This window comes from Pseudopipra pipra, chromosome 3 (genome assembly GCF_036250125.1).
Source record: "Pseudopipra pipra isolate bDixPip1 chromosome 3, bDixPip1.hap1, whole genome shotgun sequence".
NCBI lineage: Eukaryota > Metazoa > Chordata > Aves > Passeriformes > Pipridae > Pseudopipra > Pseudopipra pipra.
In genome coordinates, this window is record NC_087551.1 from 50725537 (window position 1) to 50745687 (window position 20151).

The 20151-nt window shown below is 43.4% G+C and overlaps 1 protein-coding gene across 1 annotated transcript; it reads right to left on the reverse strand.

Moving 5' to 3' along the window:
• Positions 1–223: 223 nt before the first annotated feature.
• Positions 224–12903, reverse strand: ZC3H12D (zinc finger CCCH-type containing 12D). Its single transcript, XM_064649086.1, has 5 exons — positions 11614–12903; positions 6553–6692; positions 5379–5613; positions 4658–4764; positions 224–3937 (listed from the first exon to the last, which is right to left on the reverse strand). The coding sequence occupies exons 1-5, from the start codon at positions 12000–12002 to the stop codon at positions 2907–2909; spliced, it is 1902 nt and encodes a 633-aa protein (XP_064505156.1). The 5' UTR covers positions 12003–12903; the 3' UTR covers positions 224–2906.
• Between the last annotated feature and the right edge of the window lie 7248 nt (positions 12904–20151).

Sequence of the window (20151 nt, forward strand, 5' to 3'; positions counted from 1 at the left end):
ATGTGCTTGTGCTGTGGTGAAATAAAGAAAGGGTCTGTACTTTCTGTGGGCTTCTGGCCAGCGGCAGAGCTCCTCTCAAACAGGCAGTGACACAGCGCTGCTGCTGAGCTGCCCTTCAAACAAAATCTCCATGAGAAAAAACCCTCTGGTGAGCACAAGAGCCAAGAGAAATCAATTTCTGTTTAGCACCAAAGTCTGATTTATTTTCTCAGACACTTTCTCAGCAGAATGCACATTCTATGTACTTTACTAAAAGATTCCTCAGTAAATAAGACAGAAGTGAAAGAAAAATAAGTTCTTGAACATTGAGAGAGGCTTTTGAACAACCACCAAATTCCTGTGCATCCTCAAAGGAAAAGGAGAAAAGCTTATGCACGTCTCCAGCAAGCTGAGGGCACCATATAGAGGCAGTGTGCCAATTTTCCTGTAGATTTTTAAATGCTTTCTGTGTCAGAAGATATATGTACACTCCAGACATGAAAATAAATGTTGACATGTAACAATTATATCCTGGTCTGTTGCTGTGGTATATTTTCTGAATGCTGTCATTTGGGACTTGCTTTGTTTGAGTAGGTGAAAGGTATTTTTCCACTCTGCAAGTGTATGTATGTGTACAGCAGTAGTTGAGAAAGACCTGGTACAGGTTGCAAGGCAAGCTGATGTGCCCAGGCACAATGTAGGCATTTAATCCATGAAATATCTCAAGTTGCTTCTGTGTAGGTGAGATGCATTGTGTATCACAGTGCAAATAACCATGGCTGTAGAACTGAAGTACTTTTCAAAGCACTTCGTGGGGAATTTATTCCATAGGGTTTTTTCAATACAATTTCTAATCTTTATGTAATATGCAGTGGGTAAGTTTATAAGCCATTCTGACAATCCGTATGACAAATGGAAAAAACTGTCAAGTTCTGTGAAGATAAATCATATCTCCAAACTCCAAATTATAATTTCTTGGAGCCAACCACATTGGCAAAAGAAATTGAACAGATGCAGTATATTATTTCCTGAAGATTCTTTAAACACCACCACCAAAAAAAAAGAGCTGGTGGTGGTTTCCAGAGGGAAAACCGCTTTCAAAAAATGCATTGTGTGATAATGTCACTACATGTAAATTACTACTCCATTTTCAAAAGCAAGAGAATTCCAGCTTCTCAGTGATGACCATGTTTAATTCCTGCCTGGAACCAGCAATACTGATTGCACTTCAGAGAAATTAAATACTTCAGAGTCAGAGAGTTTGAAAATCCCACCTGAATGATGAAGCATCAGTGCTAAGAGGATTGGAAAACAAACAAAACCAAACAACAAATGAAACCAAGAAAACACCCAAACAAGCCCCAGAAAATAAGGAAGACATTATCCAGAACAAAGTGTTATAGATGAACGTTCTATAATGTGTTAAAGCATTTTTAAAACATGTCATACTGACATACTTAAACTTTGGTATAATGCCAAAACCCCTCAGGGTCAACCTTAGTATTTGAATTATAACCTGAAGAATTCAGTGGAATAATACAGAAATTAGCAGCTTTACAGCTTACTGAAAATCAAACATGTCCCAACAGGACATATTTTAAATATTTGTAATCATAAATTATCTGTATAATTGCATTATGGGGCCACATTTAGTAATAAAGGGTTAAGTCAACAATAGTTTTCTTATTCAATACAAGAGACACTTTAAGGCTTTTTTCTTCTTTTTCTCCTCTTGGCATCATTTGGATTTCTGAATTTTTTTAATTACCAACCCTTAGCCCTCAGTCCACATCAGGAGTTACACTGAAGATGACTTCCTTGAGTTGACTTATGTTGTGCGTGGTACCTGAGAAATGTACCTGCAGCTCCCTTCAAGGGCTCTGGTGTAGCTCCACCACTTCTGCTAGTGATTCTGTGTGTTCTCAGCATTGCTTAATAAACATGAAATATGTCTTTGAAAGCTCACTTATATCAGGCTGGGCTTGTATCAGCTAATAACACAGACCCAAAGATGCCTTCTAGCAGAGAGCACAGCCCTATGTTAGGGGAAAATGGCCAAATAGTTTTCTATGCTAGCTGAGCAAGTAGTCACGGGGAGGTCATGGGGGAGCCCGTTACTGAGGACAGTGGAAGTTGAACAACAGGTTGGGACTTCAAAAACATGCCTTATGTTTCAGGGCATTAATGAAACTCTATGCCATCCTGAATCCAGTCACCAGTGAGGTTCAAATGCTGACAGCCCAGTTACCCCAAACCTTGCTGTTCCCTTTCCTGGGAGGTGGAATGCGATCCCACTGCAGTGGACGACAGCCTTTGCCTTGACTAGATGTCCTGTGCAACATAGCTGGTTGATACTTGTATTCCTGGAACAGCTGCAACCCTTGCCATAACACACTTCAATAACACTTAGTTAAACCTCAGAGTAGCATCTGTTTGCCCTAGGACTTGTGCTTATTGGGAAAGGTTTGCTCTAGAGATTTCACAGGTTTCTGTGTTTTTGAATCAGTAAAGCCAAACAAGCAATACGATAGAATCATAGAATGGTTTGGGTTGGAAGTGACCTTAAAGATCATCTAATTCCAACCCCCTTGCCATGGACAGGAATACCTTCCACTAGAGCAGGTTGCTCAGAACTCCATCCAACATGGGCCTTGAGCACTGCCAGGGTTGGGGAATCCACCACTTCTCTGGGCAACCTGTTCCAATGCCTCACCACCCTCAGAAAAGAATTTCTTCCTCACATCTAATCTAAACATACCCTCTTTCAGTCTGAAGCCATTCCCCCTTGTCCTATCACTACAGTTCGTGATGAAGAGTCTCTCTCTGGCTTCCTTCTAAGCCCCCTTCAGATACTGGAAGGTGCTATGAGGTCTCTAAGCAATCTTCTCTTCTCCAGGCTGAACAGCCCCAACTTTCTCAGCCCGTCTTCATAGGGGAGGAGCTCCAGTCCCCTTATCTTTGATATCAGGGTACAAAGTCATGACCTGGTTCATCTCGCTGTAAGGAAAAAGGGAGCACAGCTCCCTGTGTATGTTTACTTGCTGGGCAGAGGATGGCCTTTCAGCTGGGGCACACCAGTAGTCACTGTAAGAAGCACTGGGGTAAGCACGGGCTTTCTGGAAGAAGCCCAGTCTGTGGCTGGAGTCTAACAGGAAGGGCTGCCGTGGGGGCTGGCTGGGGGAACAGTGCTGCTGCTGCTGCTGCAGCTGGTGCTCACTGTACAAGTGAAGCATGTCAGGGGGAAGAACTGTGGACTGCAGCAAAACATGCTGCTGAGTCCCCAGGGTCTGTTTGTGCTGAGCACCGTCGGGGACATAGCAGCTCCTCTGCCCGGTTCTCTGCATGCCGCAGCACTCATGAGGCCAGCTGTGCTCTGGGCACATCCCGCCTCGCCCAGCGGGGAGCACTGTTTGCTGGAAAGGGCGCCCCAGTGAGCAGGTGTGGTCCAAGCTATGAGGGTGGTGAAGTGAGAACAGCTTGTGCCTGAGGTCACCGCAGTGACGAGGGTTGTCCATCACCTCCCTGTCCTGAGAGGTTTGTATGGACCAGTTATAGCTGTAGGTGCCATCACCAATGGACATGGCTGACATCTGCTCCAGGAGCGGCTGGTCTCGCAGCGGCTCTGGCTGTGGCAAGCACTGGTCCAGCCCCAGGTCAGAGCTGGGACCACCAGCCCAGGCACTGGATATCTGCTCAGGACAGCTCCTCTGGGAACTCCCTGAGTAGGAGGAAGGCCCTGCACCGCCTCTGGCTTCTTGCAGAGTTTCTGTGCAGGCTTCACAGGGTGCAGGCTCTCCTCTGGTCTTGTACAGTGAGCAGTTACATCTCTCCTCCTCTTTCCCCAGGGTTAACAGGACCTTTGTTTTGGCCCTGAGCTCATCAGCAACTGAAAGCTGAGCTTGACGTAGTCTCTCTGGATGGTAAAATTTGCATTTATTGCCATAGGTGCATTTTTTACCTGAAAGAGTCAAAAATATCAGGCAGAAGGTTGTCATTAGCACCAACATCAATTAACACACTCATCACTTCTCCCCAGCACCAGGCATTTGCATGGGTGTGATGAGAACAAACAGGGAAAAGAGGAACTGCTATTTTCGGATTTGGTACTGTTGACCCCAGATTTAAATAATGCTGACATAAATAACAGGGTGAAGCAACAGTGAAAGGAAGTTTCTGCTATTTTGGAAGTGTCTGATATTCATTTATGTTTTGGTTCCTGCACTCAGTGGGCTGGGATGTCTGCTGCTACAAAGGGTTGCTTTAAGAAATGGCATAGGGGTTTACCTCTGAGAAACCTGCACATTGCTGGAGAGGTGTTGGGAGGGGAAAGGGGGAAAGTGTTTGGATGGATTTTCCCAAGTGCTACAGCACAAGTTCACAAAGTGAGAAATGTGTGCAGGCAGGGTGGTCAACACAGCCATGGTGCCCAGTTTGGGTGCTGTGTGCAGGCAGGGATGGAGGAGCCAGAAACAGCTGCTGCCTTGGCTGAGGTTGAAGCTACTTAAGCAGAAGAGGAAAAAAGCATCACACTTTAGAGCAGCCCCAATCTAAGTCCCTACCACACAAAGCAGGACAGCAGATGGAAACGTCACTTGCCCTTAACCGAAGGGAAGCACCACTGGGATGTAAGGGGCAGGAGGAAGAGGAGGGGCAGTTCATAGCATAAGAAGAAACCCACCATAGGGGCAAGGCTGCAATTTTTTTTCAGGAAGCACTGGCTTTTTGCTGAGGAAGTTATCAAGAGTAGGTCCATGCCGGCCTAACGGATCATCAGGAGGCATAAACCTGGAAAAGTAAGAAAAGTCATGGATATAAGCACTTGTCCATGCACACTGGATGTCTCAATGATGTGCATTTCCCCAGAACACCTGAGCTCAGCTCAGCCTCGCAGACATGGTGCAAGTGCCTTATTGAAAACCTTCCTCAATGGGGATGGTGAAGGGTCAGAGAGACCAGCTTCCTGTCTCTTCTGTTCTAGAAAGTTATGATTACAAAAGCACAGGAAAAAGTGCTGTTCTGTCTTGTAGGAGAATTAAAAATACTGCCAGCTGGGTTTCTCTCATGGATTTAATTCTCTTTCTTTTAAGAAACAGAAATTAGAAGATACCAAGCTGTGGTTTAACATCCCAGCTTGAATTGGAAAGAAGCAAAGCTGGTCACTAATGCTGTCATTCAAATAGAAAAGTTCACAGAAGAGTGACATGGGAGAGTTTAACACCAAGTAGTAGACTACTCCTGAGGGAGTAGGAACTCAAGAAACAAGATAAGAGAAGTTGCAGTAAATTCCTCTCAGAAAAAGGCTCATGTATTCTGCTCCTGGTGGGTCGTGCATTGATGTTGGAGCTGACTTGGCCCATAATGTTTAAATTCTAGATTATATAACACAAACTGTCTCTTACCTGTTACTGACAAAAGAGTACATGAGTAGTCGCTGCTCAATAAACCATTTCCATTCAGGGTTTTCATTTTGGAGATCCCGGTAGTGGTCATTGGAAACAATGACTCCATCTTTTTCATAAGCAACTTTCACTATATAACGATCATCGTAGCAAACTACTCTCTTGCCTTTCACCTTCCGAGATGGTGTGTAGACAAGGATCGATTGCTTTTCGAGCTCTTCAAGAATGTGCTGATCTGATTGGGTGGTTAGCAGAAATGGATAGGATGAGGGGGGGAGGAAAGAAAAGAAAGAAACTAACTAATTAAAAATGACCAGTTAATCATCTGCTAGATGTTTCAGCAATTTAGGCAACTTACAGTGTTGTGATTTTCAGATGCACTGATATCTGGTGGTTATTTGGCAACTTGTAAAATTTGAGATACCTTTTTTTTATTTTTAAGTCTTACCTAAAAGGATGCCTTGAATTCCACACCAGAGGCATACTGAACCCTTGTAGTGCCCTTTTTACCCTGCTAGATCTAGAAGGCTCGTAACCAGCCCTGGTGGGAGCTTTGTTTGGAGATAAAATGTGTGTGATAAAACAAAGAAATAAACTTCTTTTGCTGCTATTTAGAACACTCTGACTTCTTAACATTCCTGGTCTGCAAAAAGGCAGATCCCCAGATGCTTCTTCTGCAGACACCAAACTGCTGGCACAAATCCTGCAGATTTATTCCCATACAAACTGAGTCTCACTCCCCTCCATAGACTTTTGCTGATACACTTCCTTCATCCTGAAGAGGAACCCTCTTCTGTGAGGGTTCCATGTACCTTCTGTATTGGGTAACAGGCTAACAGATAACAGTCATGCAGTAATGAATGTCGCTGTCTCCTGGCTGGACTTAAAAGCTCTGTAGACTCACTGTGAGCTGGAAAACTGCTTCTTTAACTCTGCTGGCAACAACTTGTGCTTGTAAAGCAGAAGGTTCAAAGCAGTGTAACAAATCCTTGTAAGTAATTTTAGCTACTAGCCAGGAGCAGTGAATGGGGCAATGAATTAATGGCTAATTTGAATGGTGGGAAGCCTGATACGCAACTTGCGCTATGCTTGTCTTTGCAGGGCAAAACTGTACTGGGTTCTTCACACCCCCTCTGTCTCTAAACTGCAAACTATACCCAGGATGGTCACCTACCTGCAATGGGACTGTCTTGTCGAGGGGGCTCCTTTCTCCAGAGTGGGACAAAGACCTTGATGTATGTGTGCCCCCTCTCTCGAAACCAATCCACCGCCAGCTGGATCCCCCAGCAGGAGAATACCTCTTTGTTTCCATGGCTATAAAAAAAAGGAGGATGATGAGGCAAAGCTTTTATGAAGCTTAGAGTTCTCTTTAACCAAGCCAGTAAAGGCTAGAAAAGGAAAAATAAACAACTTTTGTGTCATTCACCAGTTTCCAAGAAAACAACCTGGCAGGGTGTCCTGGTTAAACAGATCCAAACATCTCTTCAGAAGCAGAACCAAAAAAATTTATCTGAAGCAGTTTGGATGCTTAAAAACAGAGATATCCTATTGCCCATTTTTATGACCCAAGCCTGTTCCTTCCGTCTCTATCTGCATCTGGGTGCACTTGGGTCCTAAAGTACCAGCAAGTTATTAGGTCCAGTCTTTACATGCCTTGTCTGATAAGGGTTTTTGAGGAGTGAGAGTTTCTTCCAGCACCAGCAGAAATCCATTAGGCTGTCCAGTGAGAAACAAAGTGTGGCAACAGTACCATTAATGGCTGAAGCGGCTGCAAGTGTGATCACAGGGCATTCAACTGCTGATCTCCTTTGGAAACAAAAGACAAACTATGGGGGAAGAAAAACTGCAAGAGGCAGGACAGAAAATATAGAGAACTTAACCCAGGACACCAAAAATGGGACAAGACATCAGTGGAGATGACCACAGGCACCTCATAAACACTTTTATCTTGCCCTAGTTGGTGGATTTTGTCTTCATTGCACAGAGATGTAGGAAAGCCCTAGAACAGGTGTTGTCAAGGATGCCAGCAAGAAGAATTATCTGAAGAATTATCAATATTCAACATAAGACAGAAAGGATATCACCTCTAATTGTTTTTCTTGAGGTTGTTTTCTAAGTTTCTCCCCCTCCCTGAAAGTTCATACTGCTTGGCATTCACTTATCTAAAATTCAACTACAATGCAGTGCATGTGTAAAAGAAGGTAATTTGTTAACTACCTCTGCACGAGGAAACTAAAATGAACTCTACACAAAGTCCTAAATGAATAAACGCCCTCACAGTATGTACAGAAACCTCATCCTTGTACTTTGACCTTTCTGGATAATATCACCACAGTCTCACTCAGGCTTTCACCTCTGGAAAATGGACTTGTAAATTACTCTCTCAATTACTACACCTACCTACAGTGACAGAGCAGTCAAGGATGATGCTGCAGTCTTAAATGACTCTCCCATCACTGTCCCCTGGGGATTCATCTCTAGGTACTGCCTACATCAGCCTCATAACCAAAGCTCCATTTTACACCCAATAAAAGTTTCCATCCTGAAATGGTGACCACAAACGAAAAATAGCACAATTTGGAGGAAGAAACCTCGTTGCCTATTAATAGATACCAAGGCAATAGGAAGCCTTACAAAATCCCCAGCAATAATAAATGGTCTGAAGTGCTCGACACATCGAGAACAGCTGTTTTGTTTTAAACAAACAGCAGTTTGTTTTAAATGATAGGATCTACCCAGGATACACATAACATCACCTGGACAGGTGAATTGGAAGTTTGGGTGGCTTTTTCAGATAACTGCCTTTAAAAGACACTCTAGGTACATCTTTGATGCCACGACTCAAAGAAAGTTCAGCAACAGCCTTCTTTAACATTGACTGCTTATATATATAATCCTGCAAGCTTTAGGAAAGCTGGTCTAGATATACCCCACTGCAGAAGGGGTACTCAAGCACAAGTGAGTCGGCCAAAATGCCAAGTAGAACAAGCAAATGAGGCACCTGGAACTGTTTCTCAGCATTATCACTTAATCCATTTCCTGCTACATTGCTACAGCCAAACCTGGGGACCGTGTACCTAAACCAGTACGTACATGTGTGGTGTGCTGCACTGTCCACAAGATGCCAGCATCTGCTGTGCAGCAGAGCACGGGACTCAGAGCTCTAAATTCTCCCTGTGTGGTCACAGATCAGCTCCTGTCAGTCAGTTATGTCCAGTCTGTGGACCATAACTGACCTGCCAGCAACAGATTACATTGCACTTGAGTCACAGACCAGCATGGCCCATTTCTCAGAAAATGAAGCAGCAATTTAGCATCAGTAGCATGCCATCATTAGCATGCAGTAAGTCTTTTTTAAACAGTGCAATTCCAATTCCTTTGAGAGGAAGTTTAGGCAAAACAACTCCTTTTGAAAACTGCAAATGACCCCATCTCCACCCGTTCATGGCACAGACTCTGCCACAGCTTTGTCAGAAAGGGGAGAGCCTAGTGCAGGGCTGCAGTGGCCTAGGAAAGGGCCTTTGTACCTATCACAGCTTTTAAACTAGGTGGAAGTGCAAGCACTAGAGTAGATAGCCTCTTTGGTGTGCAGTGAATAGGGTTATGACAGTTCCCTTTTCGTATTAACACAACTCCATTTATTTTTTCCACTAGCTGTCCTAATTGTCCTGCCCACTTCCAATGGACAGGCTGGCAGGCAGCTAAGTTTCTCATTACATCTGATGGAAACACAAAGTGTACTGAGACATTTGATGAGTGAGACTGGCTGAAGGCAAGGTTATTTTCCATTCAGTTTCTATGGGTAAGCTGATTGATGGTTGAAGACTGCCAACTCACTCGCTCTATTACCCTGGGGCATATACATCCTTTTCAAAACCTTGCAGTCTGCAGTAGGCCCTCAATGCCAAATCTGAAATGCTCCAGAAACACCAACCCTAAGATATACATACAAATGCTTGAGACATTTTTTTCCACACAGGCAACTGCCTCTTGAAGCTTTAACTTTGATTGTTTCATCCCTAAACTGCTGCTTCTGCTGCACTTTTATGGTTGTTGGTGTTGATGGTGATGCAGTTTTCCCCAGCAATGAGACCTAACATCCTTTTCCCCTAACTTCTGCAGAGTCCTTCTCTGTCTGACAACAGCAAACCAGAAAAATTAAAACAAAGATACTGAAAACACACACTAGGCCTATCCCATTAGCCAAAGTAAGTGTCATTCAGCACCACTTTGAAAGGCATCCAGGATAGGAAAGCAGCTCCTCCTAGGCTATGCCAGTTCAGTACCAGCTGAACTGACAAGCTCAATAGTCTCTTCCATCATCCAAGTAGTCTTTAATTTTATCAAGACAGAGGTTGGGGTGTTTGAGAAGAGCTGTAAAACCTTTGCTTTTCTGAAACTCAAAACTGCTTCACATTCCTCTAATTCCTTTTAGGTGAAATATTATGACTCCAAATCAGAACACCAGACTTCAATAACCTATCAGGCAAACATCTCTTGGACTCATGCTTTGGAATTTATTCTAGAAAAAAAAATTAAATTTACATGCCACAAGCATGTGTGGCTTCTCAAAACCCATTTTGGTGGGCATGTGGTCTGGAAAGCAATACAGCGTGCTAGCTCAAACCATCCACTGCACCTGTAATGCTTGGTTTAAATAATCTCTGTCTAGCAAGCTCCCATGCACAGGCTGGCACAAAAGGATGATCTCAGAGCTTTCCCACAGTACTCCAAGCTCAACAAATGCCCTATTTCATCAGCTACCAACCTACTCTGAGCCTCCTGCTCAGTGGCCAGAGTGCATCTTCTGTCATCTTGGAAACAATGCTGTCCTCTGCCTTGTCCACCTCTGCCTGTTCTAAGAAAAGCCCTGGTAAATCATTGAGGATAAGATTGTGCCAGGAGACTGGAGAACAGAGCACATGACCCATCAGGGGTAATATTGTCCCTGGCACAATGGAAAGGTGGGTGAGCAGCTCAGCCACACTGCCTGAGTGGGTGATCAGTTCTTCTTGCAGAGAAGCAAGAAGGACATCTCAAGAAGGGGCTAGGGTGAAAATGCAAAGTGGGGCAGGAGGTCCAAACACCTGGCTACCTGAGCTCATGGCCCAGACAAGGTCAAGCAATTTTGCTCTGGTGTCTATTTCCCACTCCTCGTGAGTCACTCTGAGCAAGAAACCCTTGTTTTCAGCAAGAATTTCTGCCTTCACCCAGAAGATGGCATAATTTGCTTAGTCTCCAGTTGCTTTGGATTTGCTTGTCCACTTTGCCCTCTAACCAGAGGGAATGTGGTCTCATCTCACCTCACAGGACAGCAAACCAAAGGAGGAAGTCCTCCTTTGCCCTGTCCCAGCCTGCAGGGACAGGCTTGACCCTGCTGAGCGGACAGGGAAGTTAACAGAGAAAGCAGATGAATAGCCAGTGCATCCTGGACTCTTGGCTCCTGGAGTCTCTTGCTGTCCATACTGCTTGGGTAACAGAAGCCAACCCATTGCTGTCTTTGGACATCCCATCCACATGGACATGCCAGGTTCCCCACCAGTAAGACCTCTTCCATAGTGACAGGGCACTGCCTAGGAAATGTAATTGGACAGGATAGGTTGATGTGACATTTCCCAGAAACAGAATTATTAAGGAGGAAGTGAGTCTATTCATTACAGGTCAACTATCAATTCCCTGGTATTTCCATAAAACTGAAGCCAAATCTAAAGCCAACAAAAAATATACAAGCCAGGAACATTTTTGGGTTTTACTTGCAAGTCAAAACATTACAACTGTGATATTGTTAGGAACCACAGTCACTTGTCTTTATCTCCCCTCTCCTTCTTAGGTTAGTTGAGTGAGTCTGTCTATATGTTCATCAGTTTTTCCTGGAAACTTCTCAGCGTATGGATTCGGAAATCCTAGGCACCCATTTGAAAAGGCAAGGAAATTCAATGGTGAGCTAAAAGGGAGAGATACTGCCATAAACAGTAGTGGCTAGCCAGCTGTTGCCTTATAAAAGGTCAGAAAGTAGAGCAAGCCAGTGATTGCATGCAACATGCATATTTATGGGCATCAAGATATCAAGAACCTGTGCATCAGCCAAAGAAAAGGAATAAGTGATCGTTCATACATTATACATCAAATACATCAGTGCATCTCTCACCTGAAGAAAAAACATACTTCAATCCATCAGCTTTAAAATTCAAAAGCTTCAGAGGAAGAGAGATCCCTCTGAGGAAATGGAGCTTACCTCATTGCAACATTGCTGCCATCAATCACAATGGGTCTCAAGGAATCGGAAGAATTACTTTCGTCTTCTCCAAGCCACTTCAACCCTGGTGTAGTGCTACATGATCCACGGGCAACAAGTTTTAGTGGGGAAGGCTGAACCTGGTTCTCCGGAGCTTGAGGTTTACTTCCCATCCGAATCAGTTCTTTCAACACATCATCCTCCAGGGCCTCTGGGCCCAGGTTCTCCAGCACTTTGCAGATGTCCTGCTTACCATAGCCCAGCTTGCAGAAAAGATCCAGCTTGCTCTGATTCACTTCCACTCCTGCTGCAGACACTTTTTTGGAGCGTGGTGGTACCGGTTTGCTAGAAATTGAACCAGCCAGTGCCATCTTAGCAGGCATTTGCATTCCTTTAAACCCAGTGTTCCTGTCTTCCTAGGCTTGTCCAACAGGCATCAGCTTTAGGGAGGGAAAGATTAGAAACAACCAAACACAGGTGTTAAGGAAGAATGTGCAGTAATCTCAGTTGTCTGCCTAGTGCACAGCAAAGAGACCATCACATCATCTGTCTTCTCTCTGAGAAGACCGTCCAGTCTTCTCTCAGTATTAAAGCATTTTTCTGGTCCACTCTCACTTATAAAAGCACCAGTGTCCCATACAATGTTTGTCACTCTCCAAACATTATGTCAGACAGGTGTCATCTTAATTCATGAGCTATGCCAGCCTGCCTCTACACAGAGAGCCTGTATGCGTGAATTGGTTCTTCAGACTTACCTCACAGGAAATGATATCAAGGACGGTGTAACCGGGGGATTTTCAACTTGCTCAGTGTGGTTTGTCAGCCAGAGATAAATATCTGTCAGATGTTATTGGATGGGCTCAGATGCCACAGCAACTTAACAAGTATAGTACATTTTATCCATGATTTAAGGAAACACGCTGTTTGCAAGGTATCTGGGAACTCTGAACATTTTTTATAGTTTTGTCTTTCCTAGCATGTGTTTGTCTCTATGCACACAAGCATACATTATGAAATTCTGTCACTGATAATGCCTGACTTACTCTTTTCCTGTTACTTGCTATTTCAGTGAGGGCTTTTACATTCAGGGAAGCAGCTTGTTTTTTGAAATCTCTCAGGGCAGTGCTTGGAAGCAGCCAATAGGCAATGTGGAAAGCAGTTTCACTTATATTTATTATAGAGAAAAACTGGTAATTCAGAAATGAGTGTGCAAAAGTAGCAAAAAGCTACTTCATACTTCTCCAGAACCGCACTATCTATGTAAGTTTTTGGTCTACCCAGTGACAGAAGGTGATGGGCAGCATATGCAGGAATAGCCTGAACTGCTTTAGCCCAACAAGGGTGACACAGAAGGACATACACAGTGACCCCTCATCCATCAAGCCAAACATCCTCAGTCACTGTTGGCATACTTGCACTGGAGCTTCTCTTGCTGCATCACTGCAATTATTGGTGCTACCTGGATAAAAGCTGTGGCTGGTTCTTCTACCCACGTTTAGGATGTAAGGGTGACCCTGTTCCCTTTGCTGGTTGCAGTCAGCAAATGACGCAGAATTAACTGACCAAATAATTACCTCAAGGACAAGCCCAGAGCCATAACAACATTACACCCACTAGCTCCCCTTCTCAGCCTGTCAGCCACTCCCTGCCCAGCAGCAGGCCACCCTAGGAGCTCAGAACCCAAAACCATGTGAAGGAAGGCATGGAGGTACTGGAAACAGGGAGCTGAGAGAGGAGTCAGAGTGAAGCTCCTACTGAAGAGCCCCACGGGGCTGTAGGGAAGAAGTCTGCATTGTGTTCAGTTAATTTAAAACTGATTAGTTCAGCAGGAAAGCGTGATAATTAGTTATAACTCTACTTCATACAACTTTGACCTTTACTTTCCTACATAACTTTATAACTTTCAGGTATTCTGTGGAAGAAATCTGGCAATGTGAAAAATGAGAAACTGCATCAGTAAAATAAAAAATACTTTAACTATATCATAATCATAAGTGTAAAGCAGTTGCCATGTGTATTTTTCCATCTAAACTAAAGCATTGCTTTTTTTAGTCAGTGACTGTTTTTCCTCACAGGACACTCCATAAATATAACAATTTTTACATCTAATCCCTGGTTTTAATTCATTGACTAAAGATGAAAATGTAATTGACTGCTTTTTCATTATTGAAATGGTTTCTCAGCTTTGAAATAGCTATTCGCTGAGCTGAAATACATTGATGTACGTAAATATAGCTGAAGCCATCACATCTGGGCTAGCACTGAAGCAAAACCTGCTTCCAGGTATGTGGTCAATGGCTCAAAACACTTAATGTGTACTACTTGACACAGACAACTGTGTCAAGTGACTCAGGTCACCCTTCTAGAGAGGGAATTACAGGACAAAAATATCACTAGCTTACACGTTAGTAAACAGTCAGTAGTGTGCCCAAGTCCAACAGCTCAGTTGGTTGCTTATAACTAGCACAAAAAGAGAAATTTTGCATCACAGACTCTAGCTTTTGCTATCACAGACAAACAGGCTATAAAATCCCATTTATAAACTTTGTGACCCTAGTTTTCAAACTACTTAGATTTCCACCTGCCACTTTCCTCCCTTCATCTCAGCAGATCCCATTGGGAAGCTACTTTTGTTTTCACTCCACCGAAAGCCAAAACCTTCTCATTTCCTGGCTGAATTTATCCACAGGTAATGGTGTGCCCATCCTGTGTTCTGGCTTAAAAAGCACCCCTCTCTGTCTGTTGACCCCTTGTTGTGACCCCAGGTGTACACACACACAAACACACACACAGAGGAAATGGCTTCAGTCAGGTATCCAAAATTCTATTTTAATCTTAGCATTCTAAAATGTTAATTTGTAAAATCTTAACTATTTTTTTAAAGTACTTTTTATCAAAAAAATCAAAAGACCTCTTATGGTCTTCAGTCTTTCTTTTATTTTGACAGATTTTTTAAGATTAGAAAATAATAATTTGAAAAACTTTCCTAAAAAATGGTGATAACTACTACATCTTGAATGACTGTAAAGAATAATTTTTTCTTGTCCTTCCACCAGGTGTTTGCTCTACTTGTGACCAGTCAGAGCAGGAGACCTGGTGCCCTGCAAGTGTGTGTTTAAGCAGCACCTCCAGCAGCCTCAGGCCACAGAACCACAATAAAGACCAGCTTGACTCACAGGGAGCTAGGACTCCTCAAAGCCCCTACCAAAGCCACATCCTGCCTGAGCAGAGGCAGAGGGGACATAGCCCCAGATAGACCTGGCATTGGTCTAGGCAGAGCAGGTTTAGGTCTTCTCTAAAGTAGATGTGTGTGCTGAATAACACAAGGAGCACAGCAAGAGCTCCCTGCTATGGTAGTGTTCCCGCTCTCACCTTAGGTCTGGAACACCTCTTCTTCCTCCTTCACACCTGAGAATAAGGCTGCAGACCACCTAAGACTGACAGCCCATTCAAGCCCTGCAGTATTTCTCTGAAGAGATGAGCTGCTCTGCTTTCAGAAAAACAAGAATTTTTACTTTCACGAATTAGAGATGCACATAAACTCTTAATAACAAGATCAGTCATTTGTCGTATGGATGGCTAAGAAAAATTTGCCTTTTTCTTCCCCAACCTCACTGCTCCTTTTGCCAAAAATAATAAAGCCAAACTGTCCAGAGAGCGAGGTGTACTCACAGGTAACCCCACTGGCTCTGCACCTTACCTGACAGCTGTTCTTTCTGTGCCCAGCAGTATCGTCCCACCACCCACTGGCAGCTGGATTCAGAGCAGTACTGGCCTCACAAGGAAGTCACCAGCTCGTATTTAGAGGCTTTATGGCAAGGCTGATGTCAACTGAGAGCAAACAAGTGCAGTGAGCAGGACAGAACTCCTTCTATAGGAAGGTTTTACTTCCTCATTTGGCTGGCCAAGCTCTCATTTAACTGTACCGTTTGATAAACTTTCACTTCAGTTTTCAACAGGGAAAAACTAAAAAAAGAGGTTCCCAACATATCTCAGTTCTGAGTCACAGGAAAAGATTAGTCAAGTCCACTATGGCAGGAATCCATAACATAAGGCAGTAAGAACATGGCATATGAATTCTGGGTCAAGTGAAAAGTTTGCCACCAGGGTTGCTCTACCAAGTTAGGGTAGCCTCATTCCCATACATCTGGCAAATTTCTGACCATCAGGGATCCATGAAAAAAAAAAAAAAAAGAATTTTAAAAAATCAACATTTTGCTTAGCACCTGATATTGCAAAGCCTCCTTCAAACACTTCCAAGTCTGAGGGAACCTGGTCTGGGAGACTACAACAAAACATGAAAAACTAAACAACTCCCTCTAACCTACTGGTGCCTCAATTGAAAGGCTACTTCAGACACGGAGCCTGTCCATGGCAAAGAATGACAGGCACTTCCCAACAGAAAACAGAGGTTTTCCTCTGCTTGTTCCTTACCTTGCTGCAAAGAAATATGCCCAAAATCCAAGTTTGAGCAGCAGGAAGGGTTGAAGACTCAAGGAAGGGTTAACCTCTGGGACCATTCAGATGCTGCAATCAGCTCTTGCAGGTGCAGTGCCCTCTGCCTCCAGGGCCAGGGAGGGTGGGGGTACCCCACTGTGGAAGGAGAGCACCTCTGCCACTGTCAAAAGGTGACACACCAGAGCAGGGTTGACCTTTCCCAGTCAGAAATCCCTCCCTTACTTGCGTACTTCGTGGGAGGAAGCAGGGTGGCCAAACCCTTTGTAGTGGTATCCTGTTTAATCCAAAGACTGACTGCTGGTAAGCAAGCCTCACCATCCCTTCCCAGATCATTCCAGTAGATGGTTATGCCTTTGCATTACACTCACGGTCCTGGAAACTCTTTGGGACCCAGGTTGCTCTGCTGTTGTGTAAAGCAGTGCCCAGGTAGTCACAGGATAAAGAGGAAGCACACCAGCTCATCTATCCTACTTCTGGCACAACACTTCCTCTGATCCACAAAGATCTGGCTGAGTAGATTAGTGGATATGGAAATAAGGGAGTGTTCCTAAGATCACAACTAAAGAAATATGTTAGTTTGTTGCTGCCCAGAACAGCTATAAACTGAACAGCCACAGCCTTTGACTCCACACCCCTGGAGAGGAAGGATTTTCTTTGCTCCATTTAAGCTTGCAGAATGTCACACACCTCATTACAAGACCACTATGAAGCAGTACTATTGGAAAGAGAAAGTTGCTGCATTATTTATAATCCGGGTAGGCAACAGAGCAAAGCATACAACACTGCATAGTATCATTTGAAGCTCTATTTCTCACTAAAATGTTTTCTTTACCACATAAATAGAAACAAAACGGAGGTTATAAAAAGAAAAGTCAGTTAGATAAGAGAATTTCCATTTCTAATGAAATTACTAAACCCATCTACCATAAAAAGCCATGAGGAAAAGACCTCAATATCATTCAAATCGTAGTCAGCTAGGAAAGCCCTTACCCACTTGTTAAGAGCCTTTACCTAGGTGGTCACCAGCTGACAGAGAGAACACCATGAGAAATAAAGGAGCATACTTAATTTTTCAGATGGCCTCAAGCCCTTTCACTCACCAGCGCAGATAAACATTTGAGCACCCAGGGTTTCATAGACATTTGCTTTCTCTGCTGTGCTTCCTTGTGCTGACAAGCATGCTGAGTTTTCCCAGCACAGATTTATTGCTGCTCAAGGCTGTTGTTATGTTCAAGAGGGAAAGAGCTGCAGTGAGAGATGTTTTCAGCAGGGAAGATCTCCCCACTAATGGATGTTCTGATGCAGAGCTGAGGACTGAGGATTTACTGGCTTGTGAAAAAACTAGACCTTCACCAGAAAGAATCACTACCAATCTCAAAGTGGGACAGCTTTTTTGTGGCAGCTCCTGGAGGCTATGGAGAGGACCAAGCATGACTTTCAAGGAGGCTCCCTGTGCAAAACCACTTTCCTGATGGTGTTAGACTTCAGTATGAAAAAAACACTCTCTTGAAACCAGTACTGCGGAACACGTCAGGTGTTTTGGTCTGCACAAACCAGTGAGCTATTTGCTTTGCTAAAGGAAACAGTCATTATTGCGTCATCACAAGAGAAAAGCGTTATCACCATCTTCCTCATCTGTAAAAGTTCACCTGCTGGGAAAATCAAACAAGTGTATGTGGCCATAGTATCACAGTGAAAATTCTTTAGCTCCTAACCAGTGTAAGACAGTTGGGATAAAGCAAGTGCTAAATCAAATGCAGGTCTATTGCCAGGAATATTTTAAATAGTTCTTGAACTAATACATTCCTCATCCTACCTCAAGCAAGAATATTTCCCTAGTGCCTTCAAGAAAGGGTTGGGGCAGACCCTCAAGCCAAGCTCCCTGTATTCAACTGTTACACAGCACTAGCTATGCTCCCAATTTTAAATAGGATTTTTGCACATTTAGGCAAAGTCTAGATGTTTGCTGCCAGTGTAGTGAACTGTTGGAGGCTGTTTGCTGCCAGTGCTGTTGGAGACACTGGAAATATTGACTTGGAGACAGTTTTTTACCCCAAACATCTACATCACTAACAGGTGCTACTAGAGTGACAGCTCAGTTATTGATGGGCAATCCTGTGTTCAGGCTGGTAGAGAGCCACTATCTTTAGAAGAGGTACTTTTGCCAAAAGTGACTGCCTTTCCTATCTCCCCAAAACTATGCCACTGTGGTGAGCACTCCAACTGATCAGGGAACAGGGAGAACAAAAACCAGGGAGAACTCATTTCAACAGTGCAGACAACAGTAACTTCTTGGAAAATTACAACCCCATCATAAGATATGATGTAGCAGGATCCCAACTTGGTTTTGCCTAAAATATCTATTTTTCCTCTGCCTTTTATATAACAAGATACAGCTATTACTCAAGTGTTTTCCACTAGGCTTATAACAAGAAAGTACCTTTCACAATCAGAAAGTCCCAAACAAGTTTCAAGTTTAAAAGTTTACTGCTGCTCAGCTTAAGATTTCAGAAAGCTCTTGAAGCTGTCTTTCAGCTTCTATAATTTATGTCATGCTCAGAAGACTTAAACCTTAATGTGGTTTACTGATACCTTTTAACACACCTACCACGTTTAACCAATACGATACTGGCTTGCTCACTGAGAAAAAGCACTTTATATCAGTAACCAGACCAAGCATTTTACACAAAAATACTGCCCTGCAGCAAGTTGTCACATAAATCTGTCATTTAACAGTTTTCAAAATGCCTGTGCTACCCCTATGTGTGCAGCAGGCGATTGATAGAAAAGGAGAGACATCACCCATGCTCTAGGAAGCTTACAAGCAAAACCTGTAATCCTCTTGTCAATAAAGTACAAGTTTTACATGAAAAAATTCAGGCTACAGGAGGGTGAGATGAACAAAGATAAGAGCAGCAACTGATTCAGAAATTATTCTAAACATCTTGAAAGTTTTTAAATGCTTCTCCAAATAACTAATGGGGGGGACTTGTTTTGTTTGGGGGTTTGTTTTGGGAGTTTGTTTTGTTTGGGTGGTTATTAGGGCTTATTTGGTTTGGGTTTTTTGGACAAGTGAAAGGAAGCAGGTACAGCTTTACCTACAGATAGTAAAGATTCTTGGCAGCACAGAAACAGAGGCACATGGCACACTCTTCCATCCATACGTGGGGCTACGCAGAACAACTCTTCCAGCACGTATCCCAAAGGAAGAGCCAACATGCCAAACCATCGTGCCAAACCAGGATTTTGATGAAGAATCCTTATGTGTTGCCAGCTCCAAAGCCACATGGAGCACAACTCAGGTGAGTTTCATAAACATACTCGTGATCTTTGAGAAAATAAACAGGAAGCCATCAGCAAGAGGGCCGACAGCCACCAGGCAGAGCACACATCAGGAGAAGCACAGGGTTATCATGGATGTTTTTGGGTAACTGTTTACTGTGTCATCCATCCTGTAATGCCAACCACTTGTATACAATCTTTCTGCTACTTCTACTGACTTGTAAGATGTCCATGGGACTATAGAGAGATCTCTGTTGCAAAATCCTACCCCTCTCCCACTTGCCTTTAGTGCTTTAAGACTACACCCCATTCATAACATGGTTTCGGTCAAGAACACTTCAAATCTTGGACTCAAGCTCAGGAAAGATAAAGAGAACTACAGTAACTACAATGCACACCATCAAAATAGGTCTCCAACTTCCTTTAATCCACAGAATATAACAGTTTAGAGTATACATCATATTTTTAAGCTGTTGCAGGTAAAGGAAGCCAGTAGAAAACTCTGAGGAGCTGTTTCTTTAAGCCTTTAACCTCTAACAAAAGAGCCCAAAGCATGAAGAGTTCCCCTTCAAACAGGCCTCAGCTATGTCAAAGTGTACAAGTTGATGTTTCTGCTGCAACATTTCAGTGTTATTTCTCAACATTATAGAGGAAGGTGGGGTGTTTTTTGTTCTGTTTCCTGACTACCACAAACACCAAAGGTCAATACTGAAACTGAGGTTGGAGATAGCACTGACGAAAAGGAAATGAGGATAGGGAAGTGTGAACTCCCATTAGATTAGAACAAGTCAACTCTTC

Excerpts from the sequence above, each read along its gene's own strand:
- ZC3H12D (XM_064649086.1), bottom strand. The coding sequence starts at position 12,002 with ATGCAAATGCCTGCTAAGATGGCACTGGCTGGTTCAATTTCTAGCAAA. Across the intron at positions 5,614-6,552 it reads ACAAGACAGTCCCATTGCAG|ATCAGCACATTCTTGAAGAG; the intron begins GTAGGTGACCAT and ends CCACCCAATCAG. Across the intron at positions 3,938-4,657 it reads ATTGCAGCCTTGCCCCTATG|GTAAAAAATGCACCTATGGC; the intron begins GTGGGTTTCTTC and ends TGACTCTTTCAG.